General features: G+C 44.2%; 1 protein-coding gene across 1 annotated transcript in view; it reads left to right on the forward strand.

Moving 5' to 3' along the window:
• Positions 1-27920, forward strand: part of ABCC2 (ATP binding cassette subfamily C member 2) — a 57565-nt gene that overhangs the window by 15250 nt on the left and 14395 nt on the right. Inside the window, exons 8-24 of the mRNA XM_002821059.5 lie at positions 1397-1560; positions 2577-2754; positions 6202-6456; positions 7564-7629; positions 9553-9690; positions 10253-10399; positions 12305-12389; positions 13717-13783; positions 15206-15332; positions 18802-18978; positions 20302-20469; positions 20601-20781; positions 23077-23203; positions 23485-23620; positions 24380-24599; positions 24746-24900; positions 27144-27299. Of these exons, the coding sequence (XP_002821105.2) occupies positions 1397-1560; positions 2577-2754; positions 6202-6456; positions 7564-7629; positions 9553-9690; positions 10253-10399; positions 12305-12389; positions 13717-13783; positions 15206-15332; positions 18802-18978; positions 20302-20469; positions 20601-20781; positions 23077-23203; positions 23485-23620; positions 24380-24599; positions 24746-24900; positions 27144-27299 (2547 nt within the window). The remainder of the gene's footprint in view (positions 1-1396; positions 1561-2576; positions 2755-6201; positions 6457-7563; positions 7630-9552; positions 9691-10252; positions 10400-12304; positions 12390-13716; positions 13784-15205; positions 15333-18801; positions 18979-20301; positions 20470-20600; positions 20782-23076; positions 23204-23484; positions 23621-24379; positions 24600-24745; positions 24901-27143; positions 27300-27920) is intronic.

The raw sequence follows: 27920 nt of genomic DNA on the forward strand, positions 1-27920 counted from the left end.
GTGCATTTGGAGTGAAGTGTGACTTTAGACAGGGTAACAGGGGAAGCTTCTCAGAGGAGATGACATCTGAACAGACACTCAAATGATGAGATTGGGCCCTCTGAGGGACAGTCAGAGGGAAGTGTGTTCCAGTCAGAAGGAGCAGGCATGCAAGGCTGAGAGGGGAACACGTTTGGCTTGCTCAGGGAATGGCAAGAAGATCCAGGAGAGGGTGCGCATGGGGCGAGATGGGCTCAAGGAAGTGGACAGGGATTAAGCTATGTGGACCCCTGTGGGCCACAATAAGGAATCTGGACTATGTCTGAAGTCTGATTGCCAGTGGAAGGTTTTGAGCAGAGGAGTAATGAGATTGGATTCATGTTGTGAAAAGCTCACTTGGGCGGCTCCCCAGAGGATGGATCGTTGTGGGCAAGAGTGGAAGCTAGAAGGGAGGCTGGGACAGTTGTCCCGGCAAGGGAGACCCATCAGATGGGACCTCAGTGAAAGACATTGTCAGAGAGTATCACTGGTAGGCTGAGAAGCTGGAATTTGGGGCAAGATGAGACTCAGGAGGACATAATGAGGAGGCCAAAGCATAGACAAAGAGGCTGGTGACTGAGTCGTAATGCCTCATGTATTAGTTTCCTAGGGCTGCCATGATAGAGTACACAACTGGATAGCTTAAAACAGAAATGTACTGTCCCCAGCTCAGGAGGCCAGAAGGCTGAAATCAAGATATCTGCTGAAACCTGGAGGGGAGAATCCTCTCTTCTACCTTCTAGTGTTTGCCAGCAATCCTTGGCATTCCTTAACTTCTGGATGCATCACTCTGACCTCTGCCTCCACCATCACAGGACCATCTTCTCCCTGTGTCTGTCTCTTCTCTCCTTGTAAAGATACCAGTCATACCGCATTAGGGCCCCAGTGACCTCATCTTAATTTGGTTACATCTGCAAAGACCCTATTTCCAAATAAGGGCACATTTTAAGGTATTGGGGATTAGGGCTTCAACATAGCTTTTGGGGGTGGGGATACAATTCAACCCATAACATCTCACAGCAACCATGAAAAGAACAAGCATGAAAAGAACAAAAAGGGCCTCTCAGCCTCATGCCCAGGCCCTTCACTCTCAGGACTGCCCCTCAGGCTCCCACGCAGATGGGTCTCTGTTTTTACATGGGACTCTTACCAGCTCAGTTGCCTGGTTTTCTAATCTAAAATAGATTACAAGTATCAGTTAGGAGCGGGAGAGTGGAACAGTGAAGGCAGCTAGAAGGGCAGAAGCAACTAGGTCAGGGAGAGATGATCAAAACCTGTACAGAGAGGGCCACGGGGCTCACAGGCTGACCACCCTGGAGCTGCTTAGGCCAGGAACAGACATAACTCTGTGGACACTGTTGTTTGGTTTTGTACCTAGGAAGATGTTAAAAAGAAAAAAAAGAAGTCTGGGACCAAAAAAGATGTTCCAAAATCCTGGTTGATCAAGGCCCTGTTCAAAACTTTCTACATGGTGCTCCTGAAATCGTTCCTACTGAAGCTAGTGAATGACATCTTCACGTTTGTGAGTCCTCAGCTGCTGAAGTGAGTCCTCAGGCCTCAGATGGTCCTTTCAGGGCCTCCTCTGCCACCCTCCTTTTTGCCCCTGTGTATGCAAGCAGGAGCTTTTCTTAAATTCCCATTTTTAAAAAATGCTCATAATTTTCTTCCACCTTAACCTTACAGCATTGTGTTCATGAAGACCGCAGGCAGTTCTCAAGATGTATGATGATATGTACTTTAGCCTCTCTCTTTTCCATGTCTGTCTCCTCATAGGGGGCCGGGTAATTGTTAGGGGCTCTTTCTTGTTAAACTGCTAAGGGCTGAGCCAGGTCCAAGTGGCGGGTAGCATACCCCTGGAGAGTAACTGACTTCATCTCTCCATCGCAGCCTTCCACGGGAGGTTCAGGTTAATCTTGACAAGACTTCACAATCTGCCATGATCTATGGAGTGAACCACCTGCAGGGAAAGACAGCGCCAAAGCATCGCAGTGGCAGCTAGGTGGAGCATTTCTGTCATTATCCATTCTCACAGCCGTGGGTTATCAACCCTAAGCTCTTGCTGCTCATCTCCAAGTAAAAGCAAGAACGCCAGGCTAGGCATGGTGGCTCATGACTGTAATCTCAGCAGTTTGGGAGATTGAGGCAGGAAGATTGTTTCAGGCCAGGAGTTAGAAACCAGGCTGGTCAACATAACGAGACCCCATCTCTACAAAAGAAAATAGTTAGCCGGATGCGATGGCATATGCCTGTAGACCCAGCTATTCAGGAGGCTGAGGTGGGAGGATCACCTAAGCCCAGGAGTTCGAGGCTTGATGAACTATGATCCTGCCACTGCACTCCAGCCTGGGCAACAGAGAGAGACCCTGTATCAAAAACAAAACAAAACAGAAAGGACACTGGTAAAAGTGTAGAGCTTAGGTCTTTCAAAGGCTTTGGACAATTCTGGTCACTTTTGTTACCTACAGTATAAAGGTAGCATAGTCTAGCCGGCTGTGCATGAGGAGAGAGGCGTCCTTGGAGGCCTTATGGGTATAACTAACTTGGCTTTTCTCTGGCAGATTGCTGATCTCCTTTGCAAGTGACCGTGACACATATTTGTGGATTGGATATCTCTGTGCAATCCTCTTATTCGCTGCGGCTCTCATTCAGTCTTTCTGCCTTCAGTGTTATTTCCAACTGTGCTTCAAGCTGGGTGTAAAAGTACGGACAGCTATCATGGCTTCTGTATATAAGAAGGTAAGCAGAATATGGCAGGTATCACCAAAGAAAATCCCCTCAGCAAATATGAGCATTGATTCCAAGGTTGAGGAAAATGTGATGGAAATGATAACTCATCTCAACACTTAATTTTGACTGGCCATACAGCCTCCTTTAGATGTTTCTTTGGAAATTAGATTATGAGAAGTGTGTTCACAGACGATGGGTGGAGAGGTCAGGAGGGAAAAGATACTCCCCAGGGAGAAGGTTGCAAGCTGTTCCGGTGCTCAGGATCCACCTTGCAGCCCTGAAGGCTTGGCTACCCATCCATCTCTTCCTGCCTCTGTTGACAAGGTGAAATGCCTTGGAAAGGAATATAAGGTCAGAAAAGAAGCTGATGAAGGGTCAAACTCTTAAAACCACCAACATTTAACTCAAATACTTAATGGAACCCAGCTCAGAGACCTGGTGTATCCATCTCAAATTGCAATCTTGCCAGAGCTGCATCTCCCCAGACCAAATTTCACCTAGCAACTTCTTTTTCTAACCTTTAGTGCTAATCCAACCCTCCTCTGTCTGACTTCTTTTTTCAATTTGTAAATACATTCATGCTGATTACTGAGTTCTGCAGACCTGGAAGCTTTTTCATGTCCTTAAGATGATTTTGCTCATCTTCCCTCTGATACGTTGTTTGTTGTTGTTGTTGTTTTGGTTTGGTTTGGTTTTTTTTGAGATGGAGTCTCGCTCTATCGCTGAGGCTGGAGTGCAGTGGTGCAATCTTGGCTCACTGCAACCTCCACTTCCTGGGTTCAAGCGATTCTCCTGCCTCAGTCTCCCGAGCAGCTGGGACTACAGGCGCATGCCACCACACCCGGCTAATTTTTTGTATTTTTAGTAGAGACGGGGTTTCACCGTGTTAGCCAGGATGGTCTCGATCTCCTGACCTCATGATCTGCCCACCTCGGCCTCCCAAAGTGCTGGGATTATAGGCATGAGCCACCGCGCCTGGCTGATACATTGTTTTTAGGGGTTAACTTTCTCAAGGAAACTGTATGTTCCTCATGTCCTCCATACCAAGGTGAAGTCCCATTTTGTTCCTTAAGAAATGAAAATACAGTAGTTATGATCAGTGACTACAGGCTTGAGGAGAAAATTCATCCAGGAGGAGATAGGTTCCAATATTTTTATAAGTTGGAACACTAGTTGACTTTCTTCCTTTTTTTCTTCCATCACTGGAAAGTTCCATCATAGTAACTTCTCTATTACAGTTCCTACTTTTCTCCTTTGCTTTCCTCTCTAGAAACACCACTGTGTCTTTGTCTTCCCTGAGTAGATGTTGGTTCGTTGAGAGACAGTGGCAGATAATCCAAGTGTCTGGTCAGAAGTCTGATCAAGTCCTTTGAACTTCCAGATACCCCCACACTGGAATTTGCCTTCCTCCAGTTGATTTTTAAAATTTCCTTATTCCTTCTGGAGATACTGAGTTTCTGCTGGTTAACAGGTTATGAAGTCACTAACCAGCCTGTCTCAGCCATTGCTAGTAAAGTACACTTCTACAATTTTTTCATAATTGTGATTATTCATTCGCACTATTTTGATTCTTAATATTCCAGGTTTTGCAACTGTTACAATCAATAAAGAGATTTATAAAATAGAACCCTCAATGATACTTTTATTCAAATAAATATCACTATTAAAAGAGTGGAAGAAAATTACTAATTTATATGTTTAGACAATGTTTCACTACTTACAAAATATTTTTTACATTCACTATCAATTCACAGGGCTATTGCCCTGTGAAATAAGTACATTATACCTATTTTACAGAGAAAAATCAGGCTTAAATAATTTCAATGCCTGCAATCACATAGCCGGGAGTTGTCCCCAGACAAGGGCTACTGGGACTACATTTATTGAAAATAGAAATGTATAGTGATTACCTTCAAGGGCAATTAGATGTTGTTAGTTGTTTTTTTTTCCCCCCTCTTCCATACCAAAGGGAAGGCATAGCAGTGGGCTGATTCCTCTAGAACCTTGGTGGTCTAACATTTTAGGAAATTTTCTTTTTACTGTACAGCCAAGAATCCTGATATGTTCCAAAGAATGTATTGGTGGATTAAGATGACAGTAATGCTTCTAGGAGGAGATGGAAGTAGTATGGGCCACTTCTAGCCCGTACACTGTCATTGTGGGAATTACAAGGTGGCTCTCCTTCTTCTAGAAAGATGCAGCCTACTCCAGATGGTGCCTCGGTGGCATAGTGCAAGTTGGTTTCAGTGCTGTGGTACATTTGTGCAAGGCATTGTTGTAAGTGACAGACCTGTGGGTATCAGCCTCCTCACCTCTCTAACATGAGAACAGAAAGCCCATACTGCAAGATCAGGCATCTAGATAGTGCCTGAAAAATCCTGACAATATAAAAGTCTTTTATTTTATTTTATTTATTTATTTTTCAAGACGGAGTCTTGCTCCGTAGCCCAGGCTGGAGTGCAGTGGCACGATCTCGGCTCACTGCAACCTCCGCCTTCCAGGTTCTAGCAGTTCTCCTTCCTTAGCCTCCCAAGCAGCTGGGATTACAGGCGCCCGCCACCATACCCATCTAATTTTTGTACTTTTAGTAGAGATGGGGTTTTGCCATATTGGCCAGGCTGGTCTTGAACTCCTGACCTCAGGTGATCTGCCTGCCTCGTCCTCCCAAAGTGCTAGGATTACAGGCGTGAGCCACTGCACCCAGCCTACAAAAGTGATTTTACTTCAAAGTATGAAGTCTGAAGTTTTCCTCTTCATTCTAAATTCTCTGTCCTTCTTGGGAATGATTGCAACCTCTTCATAAGAGTATGACTCCAAATAACATTGCCACATCAAAAGCCTCTGAGGTCAAAATCAATACATGCTGGTTCCCTCCTTCCCTTCTCCTTTTCTTCCTTCCCCTCCCCCCTCTCTCCTTCCATCCATCCATCCCTCCTTTTCTTCCATCCTTCAGTATTTGATTCTCTACTATGTGCCACATAATATAGTAGTGAAATAGACAGATGTTGCCCTCATCCTCACAGAGTTTACATCTAGTGGAGAAACAGAAAAAAACAAAGTAATTATGGTTCATTGTGATGAATGTAATGACAAAGGTACGCTCAGGATATTATGAGAGTACACAGGATGAGTATCTAACCCCAACTTAGTAGTCAGGGTGGTTTTCTTACAAGAAGTTACATCTCAGCTGACACCAAAGGATAAATAGGAGTTTTCTGGGCAAAGAAGTGTGTGGATGGGTAGAGTTGGAGGAAGGTGGGGATAAGAGGAAAGAGTGGTCAAGAATGAGAGAACACCATGTGTAAGATTTGGAGGCAAGAAGTCACAGTGCTTTGGAGAAGCTGTGTCCATATGGAGTACATCCTTCCATTGTAATCACACTTCCTGAGCTTCCTCTTCCATTCCCTAGTATCCTTGGCTTTGTCCATGGATCCCAATTTCAATCTTTATCTTTAGGCATTGACCCTATCCAACTTGGCCAGGAAGGAGTACACCATTGGAGAAACAGTGAACCTGATGTCTGTGGATGCCCAGAAGCTCATGGATGTGACCAACTTCATGCACATGCTGTGGTCAAGTGTTCTACAGATTGTCTTATCTATCTTCTTCCTGTGGAGAGAGTTGGGACCCTCAGTCTTAGCAGGTGTTGGGGTGATGGTGCTTGTAATCCCAATTAATGCGATACTGTCCACCAAGAGTAAGACCATTCAGGTAAAGAAAAAGTCACCCAGAAGAATATATGCTTTCTTTAAAGTGTAAACCCTTTTTCTTATTCTACTCTAATTCTTAATGGGAGTTTGGGCAAGGCAAAGCTGGTGGAAGACTTTCTACCATCTCAATTGTACTTAGCTGTCTCTGAGTTCCCTTTTCATCTTCTGATGACTCTTAGGGTTTATATATACTCTTCTGCGTTCATGTTAGAGGGAAGAGCCTGACTGGGGAAGGAAGGGCTGCCCCAGAGATGCTGCAATAATTCTTCCATCTTGCTCTGTGGGGCTGCCCTAAGAACAGGGATTTGGGGCCCTGCTTCTCCATTATAGCAATCTAAACCAACCACAGAGAGCAGTCGCATGAGTGATCCAAATTTCAGCCTGAGCGTTGGCAATCACCCTGCTACCGCCAGGGGGGAGGGCTCCGTGTGGACAGTCTCCTCAGTCCTGCCGGAAGTCACAGGTTGGGTGGGTGGCCTTGACAGTGTATATGATTTATTCACTCATTTGTTTTGCATTCAAGTTACAAATAATTATTTTGAAAATATTTCTTGCATATCTTACTTCTCTGAGAACACAGCAGTGAGTTAGGGCTCCTGTTCTCATGGATCTTACATTCTACCTGGTAGGGTGGTGGAGAGACAGGCAATACACAAAGAAGAAAAATGTCAGATCATGATAAGTATTATACAGAGAATTCAACAGGGTGATGAGACAGTGAGTGAGTGGGTGGTTATTTTCAATGAGTTCAGGGAAGGCCTCTTGGGGAGAGGACATTTAAGCTGAACTCTGAATGATACAAGCCTGACTGTAAAGGAGAAAGCCTTGGGAAGGTCAGGGGAAGAACAGGCTGGGAGGTGGGTACAGTCAGGCAAGGGCTATGGGGCAGAAACAAGCTTGGAACAAGCAAGGATCAGAAAGAAGATAGGTGTGGCAGGAGCAGAGTGGGCAAAGAGGAGAGTGGAGGGAGGTGAATCCCATCACTGGGCACCTCAAGTTCTTACTAAGTGACAGCCGCAAAGTAGCAGTGAGGCCTGATGTCTGCAGCAAACCTGAACCCTCTCTCATGGTAGCGTATATTGTTTTTCTTTTGCTTTTTTCCTGGCAGGTCAAAAATATGAAGAGTAAAGACAAACGTTTAAAGATCATGAATGAGATTCTTAGTGGAATCAAGGTGAGAATCTGAGCGTAGGTGGCTCTCTGTGGGTAAGGACAGAAGCAGCGGCTCTCTTGGCCTTTGCAAACCCTGGTAGAGGTGATGGATTCCTGCTTCTGGGCCGGTTGTGTCACATGACTTTTGTTTCATGTCCTCCTGTCCCTCTCAGGTCCTCCGTTGAACCCCGATTTCTATTTATTCACCCTAAATAGCTTGTTTTGTTTTGACACTTTATTGTAGAAGTTTTTAAACATGTAGAAAAGTAGAGACTATCATGAACCCCTACGAAATTTTCACCCAGCTCCAGGAATTATCAGCATGACCTAACTAGTTTCATCTATAAACTCACACCCCTCACACTTGCTAGATTATTTTAAAGCAAATCTCAGAGATCTTGTCATTTCATTCATAAATACTGTGTATGTATCTCTAAAAGAAGGACTTATTTTTAAAATATAGCCACAATACCATTATCATACCTACAAAAAAAATTAACATTCTTTGACACCATCAGAGTTCTCCAGTTGCCTCTTATGTGCCTTTTGTTTGTTTTGCTGTTGATTAGGTTGAATAAGGACCCAAAAAATGTCCATGCATGGTATTTAATTGATAGTGATTTTAATCTACAACAGTCTCTCTCTCTCTCTCTATGTGTGTGTGTGTGTGTGTGTGTCTTGGTCATTCCAAAAAAACTAGGTTATTTTTCTATTTCCTGTATTTCCTGTAAATTGATAGTTAGATCTAAAGATTTGATTGATTTAGATTTGATTTGGGGGTGGGAGTACAAAGTTGCTTTCCAGTGGTGCTGTGTGCTTCCCAAACTGCAGCAATGGTGACTTGAGTGGGCCCAGGCGGTGTCAGCCTGATCCATCCCTTACAAGGTTTCCTGCTAGTCTTTCACTAGAGCAGTGGTTTGTGATGCTGGCAGCACATTAGAATCACCTGAGAAATTTGAAGTTTGTAAAACCCACTGAGGCTGGGGGCCTACTTCAAACCATTTAAATTGGACTCTGGGAGTGAGGCCCAGACATGTATATTTTTTTAAGTTCCCTAGATGATTCTAGTATGCCACCAAGGTGAAAAACACTATTGTAAGAATTTTATGATCATTGCCTAGGTCTGTTATTTCATTAGGAATTACAAAAGAGTGAAATTTTTAAATTCTGTTATTCCCTTGACATTGATTAGCTGGAATTTTATGGAGAAGAATTATCTTTCAACTTGTTGGTTACCCTAAAATGAAGTTTGTATGGGATAGACAGAATAAATGCTTGCTTCTTTCCCTCTATTTATCAGCTTTAATGATAATGCATTTCATCCTCCAGAGGTGACCAATAAGTTCTTTTAACTAAATATTGTTTTGAATTAATGCATCTTAACATTATCCTAAACTACTTAAAAATGAAACAGAGCCCCCTTTTAACTCCTTGTTAATTCTCCACACAGAGCTCTGATATGTCCTTCTGTGAATGTGGCAAAACTAAAAGAGAGAGCTGGTTTTGAATCTCAGCTCTACCACTAGGTAGCTTAACTTAACAAAAGTTTGGCAAGGTTCCCTTGCTTCTCTCAACTTGTTTCCTTAGAGTTTAAATGAAGATAATAACTCTACAAATGTAAGGTGACTAACTCACCTCAATTTGCCCAGAACTTTTTAAGTCTTAACACTGGAAGGCCTGTGTCCTGGGTAGCCCTTTAGTCCCAGGCAAACTGGAACAGTTAGTCATACTAAGGTTGTTATAAAGTGAGATAATGTATTTAAAATGCTTTGTACATAGTAAGTTGTCAGCAAATACAAGCTACCTTTCTGTAATCATACTTTATAATCTGGATTTCTATTCCCCACATTTTGGGGACTATATCTTAAAACATGGGTGGATCAGATACACCTGGTGCCCTTTCAGGGACAATCATGTGAGCTGTATTTTTTTTTCAACTTATTAGATCCTGAAATATTTTGCCTGGGAACCTTCATTCAGAGACCAAGTCCAAAACCTCCGGAAGAAAGAGCTCAAGAATCTGCTGGCCTTTAGTCAACTACAGTGTGTAGTAATATTCGTCTTCCAGTTAACTCCAGTCCTGGTGAGTAGCAGAGGGGTCCATGGGCTGGGTATTCACCTGGACCTGCATCAGCTTCCTGAAGAGGAAGTTCACTTTTGATAGACTAGCTGGCACCTCTAGGCCTGACCGCAAGGTCCAGGGGACTTGTCCCTCTCACTGCCCCGTGCTGCTTTTCCTCCTTTGTACCATACCCCCAGCTCTAGTTTCACCTTCGTGTACTGTATGGTGGTCTGGCAGCCCAGAGCAACTTTTCAGGATGCAGAGCAAGAATGTGGTATCAGGAAAGATTGGCTTAGGAGGCTTTCTTGTCTTCTTTGGGAGGTGGTGTAGGTCTATAGTGGAAGGAACACTGATATAGGATCCAGGAGACCTGAGCTCTGGTCCTAGTAATCCATTAATTGACTTTGTGACCTTGGGGAAGATATTTCCTCCTCTCCTGGGCTCAGTTTTCTCATCTGTAACATGGGGAGGCTGAATGATCCTTAAGGCGCCTTCAACTCTGATATATGGTGTTCCTGAAACTTAGCACAATGCTGCTTGGTCCCTTTTAGGAATAAATTGCTCATGACCTTGCCCTTTCCAGGTATCTGTGGTCACATTTTCTGTTTATGTCCTGGTGGACAGCAATAATATTTTGGATGCACAAAAGGCCTTCACCTCCATTACCCTCTTCAATATCCTGCGCTTTCCCCTGAGCATGCTTCCCATGATGATCTCCTCCATGCTCCAGGTAGGTCGGCACTCTCACTGCTAACTGCCTGTCTCTGGTTAAAAGCCTTGGAGTCCAGAATGACAGGCTATCACATCCCATGTCTAACTTTTGCTGGTAAACTTTCAAGAGAGAGATCTGTTTGGTCTCTGGAGACCAATGGTTTAACCTTAATAAAATCATGAGTTTTCTGAGCCCCAGTTTATCTAACTATAAAATGAGGATAATCATACCAATCTCATCTACCTCACAGGGAGACAATCTTGTGAAAGCATTTAATGAGATTATTATGTTTAGTCCTAGTACTGGGAACATTTCCCAGCCCAGTTTCTCTCATATTTCTCCAAGGCTCTTGAGGTGTTGAGATAGCATTAGGCAAATATGGTACAAAGGGAGAAGAAAGACCCTCCCTTTGCATAAACCCCTGTGTTGGTCAAACCAAAAGCAAATTGAGAGCCTCAAGCTATCAGAAAATGAGTCTGGAGTTCAGGAAACCTTGGATGGACCAGAGGGAATACCTGGGTTCTGAAAACTGAGCATAGTCACTGATATGCGACAAATAGCAGATCTGCAGAGGAAGGTCACCGGACAGGCAGCAGACTGATGAGAAGGCCTGAATGACAGGAGTGTGGTGACTTGCATTTATCCCTGAAGTGGCTGGCTTTAGAGAGCTCAGACCATGGGAAAGAGAAGGCCTCCCTGTCCTGGAGGATGTAAAGAAAAGCTGGCAGATTTGGCAGGTAAAGAAGCAACAGGATTTTTTTAGATACAATTTATTGCATGAATAGCAAAAGCAAGATCAGAAAAGGTATCAGCTCCCTGCATTCCTGGTCCTCAGGATGACATTGAATCAAAAAGGGTCAGATGGTGGCTGGGCTCACACCTGTAATCCCAACACTTTGGAAGGCTGAGACAGGCAGATCACCTGAGGTCAGGAGTTTGAGACCAGTCTGGCCAACATGGTGAAACCCCATCTCTACTAAAAAAAACAAAAATTAGCCAGGCGTGGTGGCACACGCCTGTAGTCTCAGCTACTCGAGAGGCTGAGGCATGAGAATCACTTGAACCTGGGAGGTGGAGGTTGCAGTGAGCCAAGATCGCACCCTTGCATTTCAGCCTGGGCGACAGAGTGAGACTCCATCTCAAAACAAAACGAAACGAAACAAAACAAAAGGGTCAGATGGCGATGCAATGTGAGCAGTGGGGTACTCTGTTTTTGAGGAGTTGATCCATGCAGCAGTTAAGTGGTTCTGCAGCCTGCTTCTGTACCCTAAGGAGGGAACAGGCAGAAAGCCTAAGACTTCATCAGAGCCTGGGTGGCAATGAAAAACCATCTCATGACAGCCTCCTTGGAAGAGAGGGAAGTAGGTGAGAAACATCCTTGTAGAAGTGCCTCGAAATCTTCCGAAGTTCTCAAGTTCTGGGGACTGCAGGGTATTCTGCCAACACTCACCTCACCTGTAATTTAAGCTTTGGCTATCTGGCCTATGTGGAAGCGTGCAGGGTCCCCCTGATGCCATAGCCAGGTCCTCTTTAGAGGCTCCCAGGAGTGGCTTAGTTAGGATGCTGGATGGGCATCAGGGCATAGACTCAGTTAAAATAAGAGAAAGCCAGGGGCCTAGTTACCAGAACCAGATAGAAGTTAAGTTTTTGTCTTAGAAGGCAGGAGGTAGTTTCTGGAATTAGGGCCAAAGACTGGAGAGAGACAGCAGAAGAGTTGAACTCCATGAGTTTGCTCAAGGACTGAAATAGAGCATCCACTTCCGTCTGTCTACGGTGGGATAGCTTCCAGGGCTGAGTTCGGTGGAAATTAGGAGATGCCACTTGTGGCAAATAGAAAATCATTGGCTAATGACAAAGTCAAAATCTCTCTGCTTGTGCTCATTACTGACTTTAATTCTTGAGATCCTTTGTGTCCTTCTCTAGGCCAGTGTTTCCACAGGTCGGCTAGAGAAGTACTTGGGAGGGGATGACTTGGACACATCTGCCATTCAACATGACTGCAATTTTGGTAAATAAATTTGGAAGTTTCTTCCCAAACTTATTCGCAGTGCTGGTGCCAGAATTTTGATTATACAAGAGCTTAGTAGCAGCAAACAGAGTGTGGAGATTTGTCTTGAGCCTATGCTTGCATAAGATACATACTGTTCTTACTTGAATTATGTTTACACTTAGAGCAGATTGCTCAACTAGATTGCTAAGTAAAGCTGGGCCAGCTCTTCTGAGGATAAGCAGGGAATCCTGCAAAAGATCCAGAAAGCAGAAGTCAGGATAGAGCCAAGTGTGTGGGATTGGGAAGGTAGCCTGGAGTGAAAGAATACTCAGATTCTGAAGGTTTAAAGATTGGGGGCCAGCCATGGCCAGAGTGGGCATAGGACTGGAATCCATAGTGGGGAGGATGTATATATGGAGGTGGAATTCATACAAGGGGACTGGGCAACAGAGGGCCTGAGAGTGTACCCAGAGTATCCATAGGTCAGGAATCTGGGCTACCAGTAGGCTTGGGAGTTCTGAATCAAAAAGGACTTTAGCTGGGTGCGGTGGCTCACGCCTGTAATCCCAGCACTTTGGGAGGCTGAGGTGGGTGGATCACCTGAGGTCAGGAGTTCGAGACAAGCCTGACCAACATGGAGAAATCCAGTCTCTACTAAAAATACAAAATTAGCTGAGTGTGGTGGCACATGCCTGTAATCCCAGCTACTCGAGAGGCTGAGGCAGGAGAATCACTTGAACCTGGGAGGCAGAGGTTGCAGTGAGCTGAGATTGCGCCATTGCACTCCAGCCTGGGCAACAAGAGTGAAACTCCATCTCAAAAAAAAAAAAAAAAAAAAGGACTTTAGGCTGGACGCAGTGGCTCATACCTGTAATCCTGGTCCTTTGGGAGGCAGAGATGGGCAGATTGCTTGAGTCCAAGAGTTCGAGACTAGCCTGGGTGACATGGCGAAACCCTGTCTCTACTAAAAATACAAAAATTAGCCGGGCATGGTGGTGCATACCTGTAGTCCCACCTACCTGAAGGCTGAGGTAGGAGAATCTCTTGAGCCCAGAAAGTCAAGGCGGCAGTCAGCCAAGATTGCACCACTGCAATCCAGCCTGGGTGACAAAGTGAGACCATGACTCAAAAAAAAAAAAAAAAAAAAAAAAAGGACTTCATATGCAGGCCACTTCTGGTCTCATGATCTCATTCTAGGAGATTTCATTTGCCTCCTGTTAGCGTAGGAGCCAGCACTTAGCAGAAACAATCCTGGGAGCTGATGGAGAAAGCGGAGAGAGACACGTGAGGGCAGACAGTCACGTGGGGACCTACATTGGACTAAAAGAGGGCTTTTTCTCAACAGACAAAGCTGTGCAGTTTTCTGAGGCCTCCTTTACCTGGGAACATGATTCGGAAGCCACAATCCGAGAGTGAGTTGCCTTCTTTGCATCCTAATGTTCTTTAGCATTCTCGCTGCCTGGCCTATTCTCAGAAAATTCCACGTAATAGAATATATGGGGAAATGAGCTATGTGCATGTCTTCAGTTAGATACTAGTGCAGGATAAACCCCTGGAGAGATGAGCTGAAAGCAAAGGTTCTCAGCCCCTTCCCCTGATAACTGCATTTGCCACCCTGCTTTCCTACTATGGGACCCTGAATATCCAGCTGTGATCCCATGAGGACATTTGTGTGTGCAGATTGTGGATGGACGTAGTGCAGCATTGGCAGGTGGCCGGCGTCTCTGGGTATGGTAGAAGACAAACACAAGAACCTGAATTCAGTATAAGTTCATTCATTCAAGAATAGCAATCAGGAACATTGGAATCTGGCTTCTTAGTGTGTATCTTCTGCACATAGTGTGTCTCTTAAGCACCATGTGTAATAGCACACCCAATTCATCCACTGAGCACAGCACACAGAGTACACCAGGAGGCTGAATAGGCCATACCTTTCTTTCTTCACAACTGAGCACATCTTATTGTCTTCTTACTATACTCCTGACTTCCCACTCCTCTATCTTGTTCCTACAGCCTTTAACATGGACTCCAGAGCTAGCCGCAGGATGATTTGGGGCAGGAGCACCTGCTCTGAACCCTCCTAACCCAGCAGGTTCCCTTTCCAGAGAGGAAACTGGGCAGGGCTTCCATTTCACTATTATAGGTCTGGAAGAAATTCACCTCAATGGGAAGATTCAGAAAGACTGTGAACAAGTTCCTAATGTTCCTAATGTTCTAGAAACTCAAATAACAGGGCTGGCACACACAGTTTCTGGGAACCTATCCCATTGTGGGCCCCTACTCAGCCAGATACAGTCAAATATTCAGGAGAAGGGCCAGGGAATCTACTTTCAGCAAATGTTCCAGGTGACACATTTAGTACCTAATTTGGGAAATGTTAATCTAGTCCAATCCCATTAGTAAGAAAGGAGGGGTCCTTCCAAGATAACATAGCCCAGCAGTGACCAAAGGAAGTGACCTTCCAAGATAACATAGCCCAGCAGTGTCAGGGTTTGGACTTGAACCAAGCCAGGTCTCCAGGCCCCCACTAGGGTCTTGTTCAATGGGTAACCATGTTAGTTCTAGGAGAATTTTATCATTGGAAATGCACATTTGACACAAACAGCTTATAGATGAGTTGGATAAATTAGGGCTCATTAGGGCTCATTCTCTAGCCTTTCAGAGCTAAGAAAAGAAAAAGTATTAAAGAAGCACTTTGGGGTCTTGTATATCCAAGGCAAATTTTCCAATCTTGAGGGGAAATCTCCTAATACCAGAATTCATGGAGACTCAGAGAAGTGACTTGAACTAACCCAACCCCTGCTATCTCCTTCAAAGACATTCCTCTCTTTCAGTGTGAACCTGGACATTATGCCAGGCCAACTTGTGGCTGTGATAGGCCCTGTCGGCTCTGGGAAATCCTCCTTGATATCAGCCATGCTGGGAGAAATGGAAAATGTCTACGGGCACATCACCATCAAGGTGAGAGGGAACGCCAATGCAAAAGCCTCTGACTCCCGAATGTCAGCAGCTTCGTGCTTTTGCCTCACTGGGGAGAAGGCACTGAGGGCTAATAGGTGAGGCCTTGGAGACATCTGGTAGATTTGTGGACTGTGATTCTCCTTCCCATTTCAGCTTTATATAGTCAGTTGCTGGGGATAAGATTTGGGAATCTGCATTTTTAATGAGCTCTAAAGGTGATTCTCATATGCATACTACAGTGTGAAAACTGTTGATTAGAGATGTCTTCCTTCAAAGTATAGGCACTTCTGGCCAGGCATGGTGGCTCGTGCCTGTAATCTCAGCACTTTGAGAGGCTGAGGCAGGCGGATCACCTGAGGCCAGGAGTTCGAGACCAGCCTGGTCAACATGGTGAAACCCTCTCTCTACTAAAAATACAAAATTAGCCGGGCATGGTGGCATGTGCCTGTTATCTCAGCTACTTGGGAGGCTAAGGCATGAGAATCACTTGAGCCCAGGAGGGCTGCAGTGAGCCAAGATCATGCCACTGCACTCCAGCCTGAGTGACAGAGAGAGACTCTGTCTCAAAAAAAAAAAAAAAAAAAAGTATAGGCATTTCTGCTTTATCTATGTATTTGTTTCTGAAAAATCACACATCCTGCAAAACTGTACAATAAAAATAACAGGACCCAGAGGAAAAGAATTGTAATAGATCACTAAAAACTTATATAACTTTGTAACCAAACTACCAACAAAAACCATACCAACCATAACAATAACATCAAGAGCAATAAAAACAGTAGCATTGTAAATCAACACTGGCATTTACCCACCATTGCAATTACTCTTGGGCCTCTCTCTCCCTCCTTTGAGAGCTAAATCTTTGATGGCATTTGCTTCCAAAATAAAAATCTGGTGTATGGTGCTGTCTTCTTCATCAATTATATATATACACACACACACACACACACACACACACACACATATATATATATAGAGAGAGAGAGACAGAGTCTCGCTCTGTCACTCAGGCTGGAGTGCAATAGCACAATCTCAGCTCACTGCAACCTCCACCTCCTGGGTTCAAGCAGTTATCTTGCCTCAGCCGCCCGAATAGCTGGGATTACAGGTGTTTGCCACCATGCCCCACTAACTTTTTTTTTTTTTTTTTACTTTAAGTTCCAGGATACATTTGCAGAATGTGTAGGTTTGTTACGTAGGTATATGTGTGCCATGATGGTTTGCTGCACCTATTGACCTGTCATCTAGGTTCCCTCCCCTCGCCCCTCACTCCCCAGCAGGCCCTGGTGTGTGTTGTTCCCTTCCCTGTATCCATGTGTTCTCACTGTTCAACTCCCGCTTACGAGTGAGAACATGCAGTGTTTGGTTTTCTGTTCCTGTGTTAGTTTGCTGAGGATGATGCTTCTAGCTTCATCCATGTTCCTACAAAGGACCATGATCTCATTCCTTTTTATGGCTGCATAGTATTCCATGGTATATATGTACCGCATTTTCTTTATCCAGTCTATCATTGATGATGCCTGGCTAATTTTTGTACTTTTAGTAGAGGTGGGGTTTTGCCATGTTGGCCAGGCTGGTCTCAAGCTCCTGGCCTCAATTGATCCATCCGCCTCAGTCTCCCAAAGTGCTGGGATTATATGGGTAAGCCACTGGGCCTGGCTAATTATGATTTTTTTTAACACAGAGGAAAATATTTTCATGGCATCTTCATCAGTACTCTGAACTTTTCCAGAGAGCTAAATTTAGGGAAAATTATAGTTATTTTTGAATTGTTACCACTACTTGTACCAAAGAGAGGTGTATCTATAGATTTTCAGCTTTTTTTCTTAAGATCTTCATATATTGCTAAGGGTTTCTTATGAAGTATGAGAATGCTTCCTCCAATTGATTTATATAGACCTGCTTGGAAAAGAAATGTAAGAACCAGCTGTTCTTCTACAATATACTGACATCATTTCCTGATTTAGCAATCACTAATGAACTAATCTGCAATTTTAAAAACATGCGCTATAGCAGAGCAGACTACAGATTTAAGTCTGTCTTCTAACTCCTTTTGGGAAGCTGTTTTCTTGCTAACTCATAACTGGGTTCTTCCTCAAACACAGGCCTTTGTTGGTCTCCATTTCTGGTTGGTTTTGTTTTTTTTTTTTTTGAGACAGAGTCTCAGTCTGTCACCCAGGCTGGAGTGCAGTGGCGCAATCTCGGCTCACTGCAACCTCCACCTCCTGGGTTCAAGCAATTCTCTGCCTCAGCCTCCCAAGTAGCTGGGATTACAGGCACGTGCCACCATGCCCAGCTAATTTTTGTATTTTTAGTAGAGACAGAGTTTCACCATCTTGGCCAGGCTGGTCTTGAACTCCTGACCTCGTGATCCACCTGCCTCAGCCTCCCAAAGTGCTGGAATTACAGGCGTGAGCCACCGCGCCCGGCCTCCATCTCTGTTTTTTGTTTGTTTGTTTGTTTGAGATGGAGCCTCACTCTTCTCCCAGGCTAGAGTGCAGTGTCCCGATCTCAGCTCACTGCAGCCTCTGCCTCCTGGGTTCAAGCTATTCTCCTGCCTCAGCCTCCCAAGTAGCTGGGATTACAGACTCGTGCCACCATGCCCAGCTACTTTTTGTGTTTTTAGCAGAGATGGGGTTTCGCCATGTTGGCCAGGTTGGTCACTCCTGATCTCAGGTGATCCGCCCACTTCGGCCTCCCAAAGTGCTGGGATTACAAGCGTTAGCCACCGTGCCCAGTTTCCATCTCTCTTTGGTTATAATCTTGATTCTGAAGATGTCATCTATACCAGGGGTCCCCAGCCCCCTGGGCCTCAGACTGGTACTGTTCCATGGCCTGTTGGGAACCGGGCTACACAGGAGAAGGTGAGCGGTGAGCAAGCATTATCACCTGAGCTCCACCTCCTGTCAGATCAGCAGCAGCATCAGATTCTCTTAGGACCATGAACCCTATTGTGAACTGCACATGCCAGGGATCTAGGTTGCATCTACTGCCTGATGATCTGAGGTGGAACAGTTTCATCCCAAAACCACCTCCCACCACCACCCCATCTATGGAAAAATTGTCTTCCACAAAACCGGTCCCTGGTGCCAAAAAGGTTTGGGACCACTGATCTATACCATTCCCTTGTCAGTGTTAGCCCTTTGTTGGTCCTAGTAAACTCAATTGGGTTTGACTAAAACCCTCTTCTAGAAGCAACACACACATTTATCATCTAATTTCCAGGATCATGGCTGGAAAACGATAGTCCAACAAAAGGGGGTGGGGCTTTTAATGGTGAAGAGGATATTGAGTCCTGAGAGTGGAATAACCACAAGCACATGAATACATATCAGATCCTCAGTCATCCTGATGCACAGTTATTCAAATTTAAGCTCCATTTGTTTCTTCCCCTCTCCAGCCACCCCGTCCTTCAACCCTGCGTTTCTGGAGGTGCAGCTGTAACATGATCTGATCCCTTTTCATCTAGGGCACCACTGCCTATGTCCCACAGCAGTCCTGGATTCAGAATGGCACCATAAAGGACAACATCCTTTTTGGAGCAGAGTTTAATGAAAAGAGGTACCAGCAAGTACTAGAGGCCTGTGCTCTCCTCCCAGACTTGGAAATGCTGCCTGGAGGAGATTTGGCTGAGATTGGAGAGAAGGTACTTGGGATAACAAGGGATCTTCAAGGGTGAAGGCATATTGAAGAGAAAAAGTGAGGACGGTGGTGAAGAACTACATGGGAGTAATCTGGTTGATCAATTTAGGTAGTCATATTTGGAGCAAACACCAGAAATCATGTGTTTGTACTAAGTGGCCACAATATTCCATGTAAATAACTCAGAATTTTAAACTTTCTGCTTGGAAGCAGATACAGGAATTATGTAATTTAAATCAAAGATGATGAGGCAAAGCCCATGAGAAGTTAATAGTGACTGGCCCAAGGTTGATCTCACAGGTGGTGGGGCAGAAGTGGGACCAGAGCCTAGGTGTCCTGATTCTACTTCTGTATCAGCGAGGCCAGAGGAAGATTCTACTAATCTGCTTTGAACACTTAGATGTTTATTGTGAATTATCTTCTGATGTTATTAAAGGCCTTTCCTAAAAATAGATTTTTAGGGCTGGGCACAGTGGCTCACGCCTGTAATCCTAGCACTTTGGGAGGCCAAGGCAGGTGGATCACCTGAGGTCAGGAGTTCAAGACCAGCTGACCAACAAGGTGAAACCCCATCTCTACTAAAAATACAAAAATTAGCCAGGCGTGGTAGCAGGTGCCTGTAGTCCCAGCTACTCGGGAGGCTGAGACAGGAGAATTGCTTGAACCAGGGAGGCAGAGGTTGCAGTGAGCTGAGATTGTGCCACTGCACTCCAGCCTAGGAGATGGAGTAAGATTCCACCTCAAAAAAAAAAAAAAAAAAAAAAAAAAAGATTTTTAAAGACTGTATTGTATTTATTATATAGATCTAGCATAATTTATTTTGAAACCTCTAAATAAAGACCCTGCATATTTAGGATGTTTTCATCCTCCCTCCCCATTACTAGAAATAAATGTAGCAATCTTGGGGAACAAAAATCTTGAGATGTTAGAAGATTAATGAAGATACAGCTCTAGAGTAATTTTGTTCATTAATTAGCATATGCTTATTGAGCACCTACTATGTGCCAAACACTGTTTTAAGTTCTGGAATTACATCCATGAACAAAATAGAAAAAACCTCTGCTCTACATTCTCACAGGGTGACAAGCAACAAAACTATTAAATAAGTAAATTATCTGATAGAAAGTGGTAAGTTGGCCATATCTTTAATTATTAGGCCTGAAGTTATTTATTTGAATCAATTCTTTATTTGTATAAAGGAACTTGTAAGATTTTTAACCCCTTGACACCTTATTGAGACAAATTTCTTCCTTTTACCCCTCTCTATTAGATTCTGTGAAGGTGGGTCTAGGGAGTAGTGCTTAATATAAATTATTTTCTTCTTCAGGGTATAAATCTCAGTGGGGGTCAGAAGCAGCGGATCAGCCTGGCCAGAGCTACCTACCAAAATTTAGACATCTATCTTCTAGATGACCCCCTGTCTGCGGTGGATGCTCATGTAGGAAAACATATTTTTAATAAGGTCTTGGGCCCCAATGGCCTGTTGAAAGGCAAGGTGAGAAATCATTGAACATGATGAAGATATAAAGGTGGGGTGGGAGGGAGAGGGGAGGACATGTCTGGCAAGTAAGACAGGGAAGATGGTGGACATATGGTAATCAACATAACTTCATATTATTTTTATAGACTCGACTCTTGGTTACACATAGCATGCACTTTCTTCCTCAAGTGGATGAGATTGTAGTTCTGGGGAATGGCACAATTGTAGAGAAAGGATCCTACAGTGCTCTCCTAGCCAAAAAAGGGGAGTTTGCTAAGAATCTGAAGACATTTCTAAGACATACAGGCCCTGAAGAGGAAGCCACAGGTATGTAAGAAGGATTGGGACAAGATAGAACTTGGCCCTGAGTTATTGCTCAGTCAACCACATCACCACGGTTACCGTAAGAAAATTGGGCAGTTTTCCCATGCTAATGGTAAACATTTTTTTCTGATTAGCCTGGATCTGAGTTTCTGGATTCTGTTATAAACCGCTTCTCCTTTGAAGAATCCTGTCTTTAATGTACAAAGAATAGTTTGCAAAACATCCCCGTAAGCCGTTTTTCTGGTGAACACTGAGAGAACATTTCTGAACAGTTTTGTAAGCTCCAGAGCCTAGGATGCTGCTGTGTTGGCCCTGGGATCTGGGACTTGGTGGAATGAAGAGAAGGGCAGGAGGGCAAGGTGAGCTGCACTGAGATTGGTTCTGTGTATGAGTTCCCTAATTAGCTGCCTTAACAACACATCACAAACTGAATGGCCACATATTTCTGGAGGCTAGAAGGGCAAGATCAAGGTGTCAGCAGGATTAGTTTTTTCTTAAGGTGTTAGGCAACAATCTGTTCAAGGCCTCTTGCCTAGTTTCTGGTGGTTTGGTGATCTTTGTTGTTGCTGTTTGTTGTGGTTGTTCTTCCTATTTGTTTGTTTCATTTCCTGAACTAATTCTGTTAAGTCTGTATTCTTTGTCATTGTCAGGTGTGACCACTGAAGTCTGTTTGGTTGGCTTAGTGGTGAGCTAGTGATTAGACAGACACTTCCTTAAATGCTTGGAAACAATAAGTGTCTCAGCCTTTGCTGAGAGGCTCTGTGTGTGTGTTGTGAGTGGTGGGGAGCATGTCTTCAGCACTCCAGCAATTTACATCTCTGCCTTAGCCTTCACTTCCTGCTTATACAGAGCCACATGGTCAGCCGGAAGTGAAAGATTAGAGCCCTCTTCCATCTTTCCTGGACATGTGTACAGCTCTGCATGTGTACATGGCATTCTAGATTGCTGGGAATATATCAGAGAGATCAAAGCCCCTGTGAGCATCTTATTCCCCAGCTTTTCCTTTTAAGTTTTTAGTCAGCTTCTTATTTGCCCCAAGTGTTATCACCACCTCAGGCAGCTGCTGTGATGTTAAATAATTGCTGCTGGCTTTTTGAGCTAGCTCAGTGTTAGGTCAAATAGGCCCTATAAATGGGGGTTTTCAGAGAATTCCAGATAGGTGAGATAATGTCAGTTCTCCAGGGATGGGGCTTTTGGGAGCATTCTGAACCCACTCTGCCCCCTCCAGTGGCTGCTAGGCTGCTGGTTTTCATGGCTACTATGATTGTATGGCTGTTAGTTTTCTAGGCTATAGCAGCCAAGGAGCGGGGGGACAGAAATAGGGTAAGTTAAACTGCCACAAAACTTACTGTTCTTACTAAGTTTCAGCTCTTCAAAAACACAAATGCTCTTGGGATTGTTGCAAGCCTTTGGTTAATTTCAGAGCTCTGAAAAAGTTGATTTTGACCATTTTTTTGTCATTATTCTCATTGCTTTTATGGAGGAGTAGATATCTGGAGGTTCCTATTCTACCATCCCCACTGATGCCCACACTGTGTCTTATATTTTATTTTATTTTCAGGGTATGTCTTGTAAGTGATTTAAATTAATATAAGTTTGTTAAATTATTTGAATTTCAAGATGAGCATTTTCTTTTCTTTTTTGAGAGAGTCTCACTCTGTTGCCCAGGCTGGAGTACATTGGCACAATCATGGCTCACCTTCAATCTCCTGTGTTTAAGTGATCCTCCCACCTCTGCCTCCCAAGTAGCTGGGACCACAGGCGTGCACCACCACACCCTGCTAATTTTTAAATTTTTGTAGACATAGAGTTTGCCTATGTTGCCCAAGGTGGTCTCAAACTCCTGGGCTGAAGTGATTCTCCCACCTTGGCCTCCCAAACGGCTGGGATTACAGGTGTGAGCCACCACGCCCAGCCAAGATGAGCATTTTCAATTTACAATCACGTCTTTAGTCAATTCTGAGAACGTGACTCTTCTATTTGTCTACCATAATCCTTAAAAGGTCTTTCCTCCTCCAAAGACACCTGGGCATTTCTAGGAATTTTCTTCTCCATTTTGACCATTTTCTCTTCCAGTGGAATATTAATTCATCTCTGCTTTATCCTGATATTTCTTAATAACAAGATGTACTAATCACTATTTATGGAGTATTTATGGACTAAAGTATTCCATCCTGTATGTACATCTGGGATCTCTTGCTGAAACCAGCAAGATCAGAGGAGGCTTCTCTCTCCTTGTTCATAGGACTGACAGGGATCTATGCAGCTCTTTCTCTAACCTCTAGTGTGTCTCCCTAGTCCATGATGGCAGTGAAGAAGAAGACGATGACTATGGGCTGATATCCAGTGTGGAAGAGATCCCCGAAGATGCAGCCTCCATAACCATGAGAAGAGAGAACAGCTTTCGTCGAACGCTTAGCCGCAGGTTGGCCATCTATTCAGCTGGCAGCCCTTGTCAGCTCCATATTTCCACTTGATCTTTTCCTTTTTCTTCCTGGGCTTTTCCTGTGAGGGTTAACACCATGGACACTCCAAGCTCTTCCTTTGTTTCTTTGTCCGGGGATGGGGAAAGATCGGGGTTGTGTCAGTTTCCCCTGGTCATCTGCCCTGAAATGCGCTTTGATGCCAGCTGAGTGACTGTGACATCTGCTTGCAAGAAGACCCTTGGGAATCGCCTGCATGCTCAGGGAAGCTTCCCTCTCTCAGTTCTAGGTCCAATGGCAGGCATCTGAAGTCCCTGAAAAACTCCTTGAAAACTCGGAATGTGAATAGCCTGAAGGAAGACGAAGAACTAGTGAAAGGACAAAAACTAATTAAGAAGGAATTCATAGAAACTGGAAAGGTGAACACCACACAAAAAAGTAGCATTTGAGGTGTTATAAGGTTTAGAACCCAAAATTTTTAACGTTCTGTGAAAATTGAACACATACTTACAGAAGCAATATGTCATCTGTCCTTTGCAAATCTTCAGACTCATTATTAACCTGTTAGCAGAGGCTGTGGGCTTTCTACCAAGTCATATTTCCATAAAGAATGCTATGTTTCCTGTGAATGTCCTCATCCTACACTTCATGAGTGTTTGATTGCATTCTGATGTGTGGAGGAACAGGAAAACTCAGACCTAGAGCACATAATTCAAATTAATGAAATTTAACCACAAATTTCAAGGTCGGCAGTAGAACCCCATCATCTGTTCCACTCTGATTTTTTGTTTGTGCGTTTATTTTAGAGACAGGGTCTCACTACGTTGCCCAGGCTGGACTAAAACCTCAGGCCTCAAGAGATCCTCCCACGCCAGCCTTCTGAGTAGCTGGGACTACAGGGGCATGCTACCATGTCTGGCTTGTCCCAATCTGTTTTTATATCTTCTCCTCTTAAATGCCTTTAGCTTTGATGATTATTTACCCTGCATTGTATTTCAGCATTGTTCTATTATCCTTCCTGGCACAGTGCAGAAACGGTGACCACAGACTACCAAATTTTGCTACCTGCTACCCATGCTCCCAGGGGACTCCACTTCTCCTTGTGGTTGGCATTCTAGGTGATTCCTCACCAAAAGCCATTAGGGAGTTCTACTAATATTGAGGTGGGGACTTTGCAGGTGAAGTTCTCCGTCTACCTGGAGTACCTACAAGCAATAGGATTGTTTTCGATATTCTTCATCATCCTTGCGTTCGTGATGAATTCTGTGGCTTTTATTGGATCCAACCTGTGGCTCAGTGCTTGGACCAGTGATTCTAAGATCTTCAATAGCACCGACTATCCCGCATCTCAGAGGGACATGAGAGTTGGAGTCTATGGAGCTCTGGGATTAGCCCAAGGTATGTCTGATGGCTATGACATCTTACAGAATCTGTCTGGACCCTGTACTTTTCCCGGACTCAGGAATGCATTTGCCATTATGTCCTGGGCACAAGTCTTCAGGGATTCCTGTGCATGGTGCTGACAAAACTGCTTCCATCTCTAGGTATATTTGTGTTCATAGCACATTTCTGGAGTGCCTTTGGTTTCGTCCATGCATCAAATATCTTGCACAAGCAACTGCTGAACAATATCCTTCGAGCACCCATGAGATTTTTTGACACAACACCCACAGGCCGGATTGTGAACAGGTTTGCCGGCGTAAGTATCTCAAGAACTGTCAGGTGGTATGTTTATATACTGAGGATCTTTCTGACTGGGAGGAATTATTGTGTCCCCCTAGACAAGACTGTTCCGTTCCAGTTCTTTTGTCACTCAACATGCAAGTGTTTCTTGAGTACCTGCTGTGAGCTCCCAAGAATCCTGGAGATTGAGGGATGAACATCTCTGACCCTTCAAGTAGCTCAGCATCTAGTGAAGAAGACAACCAAGGAAGTGAAGGATTATAATAGAATATAGTAAAACCAGTAACAGCAGTGTGTAGAAAGGTGGTCTGGGAGTACAAAGGAAAAAAAGGCACTAGCCCAGCCTGCGTGATAAAGGTGGGCAATGTCGGAAAAGGTGAAACTTAAGTCATAGAAGCAAGCCAGGGAGATGGCAAGGGTTGGGGGCAGGGATGGCAGTGGAGCAGGGTGAGAAGGATTATTCTGCAGAGGAAGGAACATAAATAAAAGCACTGTCACTGCCTGGGACAGGAAATACAAGAGATAGTAAGGTAACCCTTTGATTGGCCTCTGCCTCCATTCCTGAAACTTCTATCTTGAATGCTTTAAGAATGAGTAAATTTGGTCTGGACTATGGAATAGAGCCATCAGTGATTTTAAAAAGTTCTCAAATATTGTTTCCATTTACCACAGATCCTGGAACCCTTGGCATTCATTCACTCATTCATTCAACAACCTTTATTGAGCACTTTCTATGAGCCAACTACTGTACTAGGCACTGGGGCACTCAATGAATGTGAAGATCATAGATGTCTCTCTTCCATGGGCCAGACCCAACTTATTGATTTTTTAGTGTATCTGAGATGGGACTTCAGGAACAGAGGCAGAGATCAGGCAATTCTGAATGATAAGTAACTATCACCAGCACAGTTTTTAGCCTTCTGCTTATGGAGCAGCTCTGGACTCTTGTTTGTTGGTCTTGGGGCAGACATAAAAAGTATAGCTCACAGTCCACAGCCAGGTTCTGGGGACACAGTAACCACTTCAAAAGTGGGCCGTTAACTGGTCCCCTTGTGTCATCTTCCTCTGGGGCAGAAACAGTGGGGATGATGTCACTAGAGACAACTTCAATGGCCTTTCTGCTCTTTACTAGAACCTAAAAGAACACTCAATTTTGGGTGAGAAATTTCTCATAGTAATTTTGCAAAGATCACAGTTTTCCCCATGTTGTAATATATATAATCTTCTGGGAAAGAGAACACAGAGGTTTTCTTAGGCAACAGTCATAGTTTGAAGACTGCTTTTGCATGAAAAAGGAAGCTGTCATTAATTATATAGTATGTTTCGTTGGGGAGGTTGCTCAGACCTATTAAGGGGAGTTTGATCAAGGGGCCTCTGGGACCAACAGCTGAGTTAAGAGGAGATGGAGTGGAGGAAGGAAAGATGGAGACTCTGTGCCAAGTAAGGATCAAAAGTAATCTGCATAGAACTGATAATTGATAGGGATTTCTTTTCTCTGCCAACTGTGGGTATAGTTATTTGCATTCTGATAGGACTTTGGGAAAGGTAGGTTAGACTCAGGACTCATCCATGATTCAGAGCTTTCCTGGAAGACCGTTATCCCTGATCCAGTTTGAGAAATTCCAGAGATAACTTAAACTCACTTTGGTCCTCACATATTACCAATCATAGAATCAATATAATCCTCAGAAATTTAGGCAAGGGCAACCCAAAATATAAACCAAGCTTCTTGAATGTTCTCCAAACCACCCATCTATTCATTCATTTTTCTCATTTGTTCATTTATTTCACATGACACAAAGGCAACATGGCAGTAAGACACATCTGTTCCCACTGGGTTCCTTGGTTAGAACACTGTCCAGGCAGGCTCACGTTCGACCCCAGCTCCCTCCCCCTTGGTCCTCTATGCTTGGCAGAGGAAGCAACTTCCTGAGTATTTTTAGTAGAGATGGGATTTCACCATGTTGGTCAGGCTGGTCTTGAACTCCCGATCTCAGGTTATCCACCCGCCTCGGCCTTGCAAAGTGCTGGGATTACAGGTGTGACCACCACGCCAGGCCTAAATGAAGAAATTATGGAAATGAAATTGGTTACTGGGGCGAGCAATGCAGCCTATTGCAAATGAACATAATGAAATGATTACATGAAGGAGTACTGGGAACACACAGAATCCAACAGATTCCTTGCTAGAACTAGGAAGATGTAAACTATCTTAGGAAGACCTCAATGATGGTGTATCTCTCCTAATCGTTTTCCTAGGATATTTCCACAGTGGATGACACCCTGCCTCAGTCCTTGCGCAGCTGGATTACATGCTTTCTGGGGATAATCAGCACCCTTGTCATGATCTGCATGGCCACTCCTGTCTTCACCATCATCATCATTCCTCTTGGCATTATTTATGTATCTGTTCAGGTAGGTTTGGAAATGGCTAAGTCATCCTTCCTTCCTCTCTATCTATAAAAACCTGGCCTTTTTCCTGAGAATCTTCTCTCTGATTCATTGCTAGTCACTCACTCCTCCCCTCAGCATCTTTGCCATTTAGTCATATGTTGACATACCCAGAAGCCCACAGGCCACTGTCTGAAGCTGAAGTGAGAGCATCAATGGGTGCACCATTCATGGCAAATGTCACCCTAACTGCTGCCCACCCTTCACTCCCTGGAAGCTTAGGTGGGACAGATTTACGTTTGGATCCAAGACTACTTTGAGATTGGCTCTGGACACAGTCTTGCAGCTCCATAAGAACCCCCATGACGATTAGGTCGGTTCCAGAAGAGCCATGCTATGGTGCTTCCTTGGTTGATTTTGGACAGGCATAGCTGCTTGGAGATGTCTCTCAGCAGCAGCTGGGTCTATCTTTTTACTTCGGCAAAGTTCTAGTTTCACTGGGGTGTCTGTGGGTAGTTTAGGCTCAATTCCAGTGTATTCTTCGAGGGAATGTGCAGCTTGAAAGCAAAACAGGGAAACTGAAATGAGTGGAAGGAACCCTATTCCCACAATGAAATGGAGAGGGAAGGGGAGGCTGTGGAGGAA

This window comes from Pongo abelii, chromosome 8, assembly GCF_028885655.2.
Source record: "Pongo abelii isolate AG06213 chromosome 8, NHGRI_mPonAbe1-v2.0_pri, whole genome shotgun sequence".
Lineage (NCBI taxonomy): Eukaryota > Metazoa > Chordata > Mammalia > Primates > Hominidae > Pongo > Pongo abelii.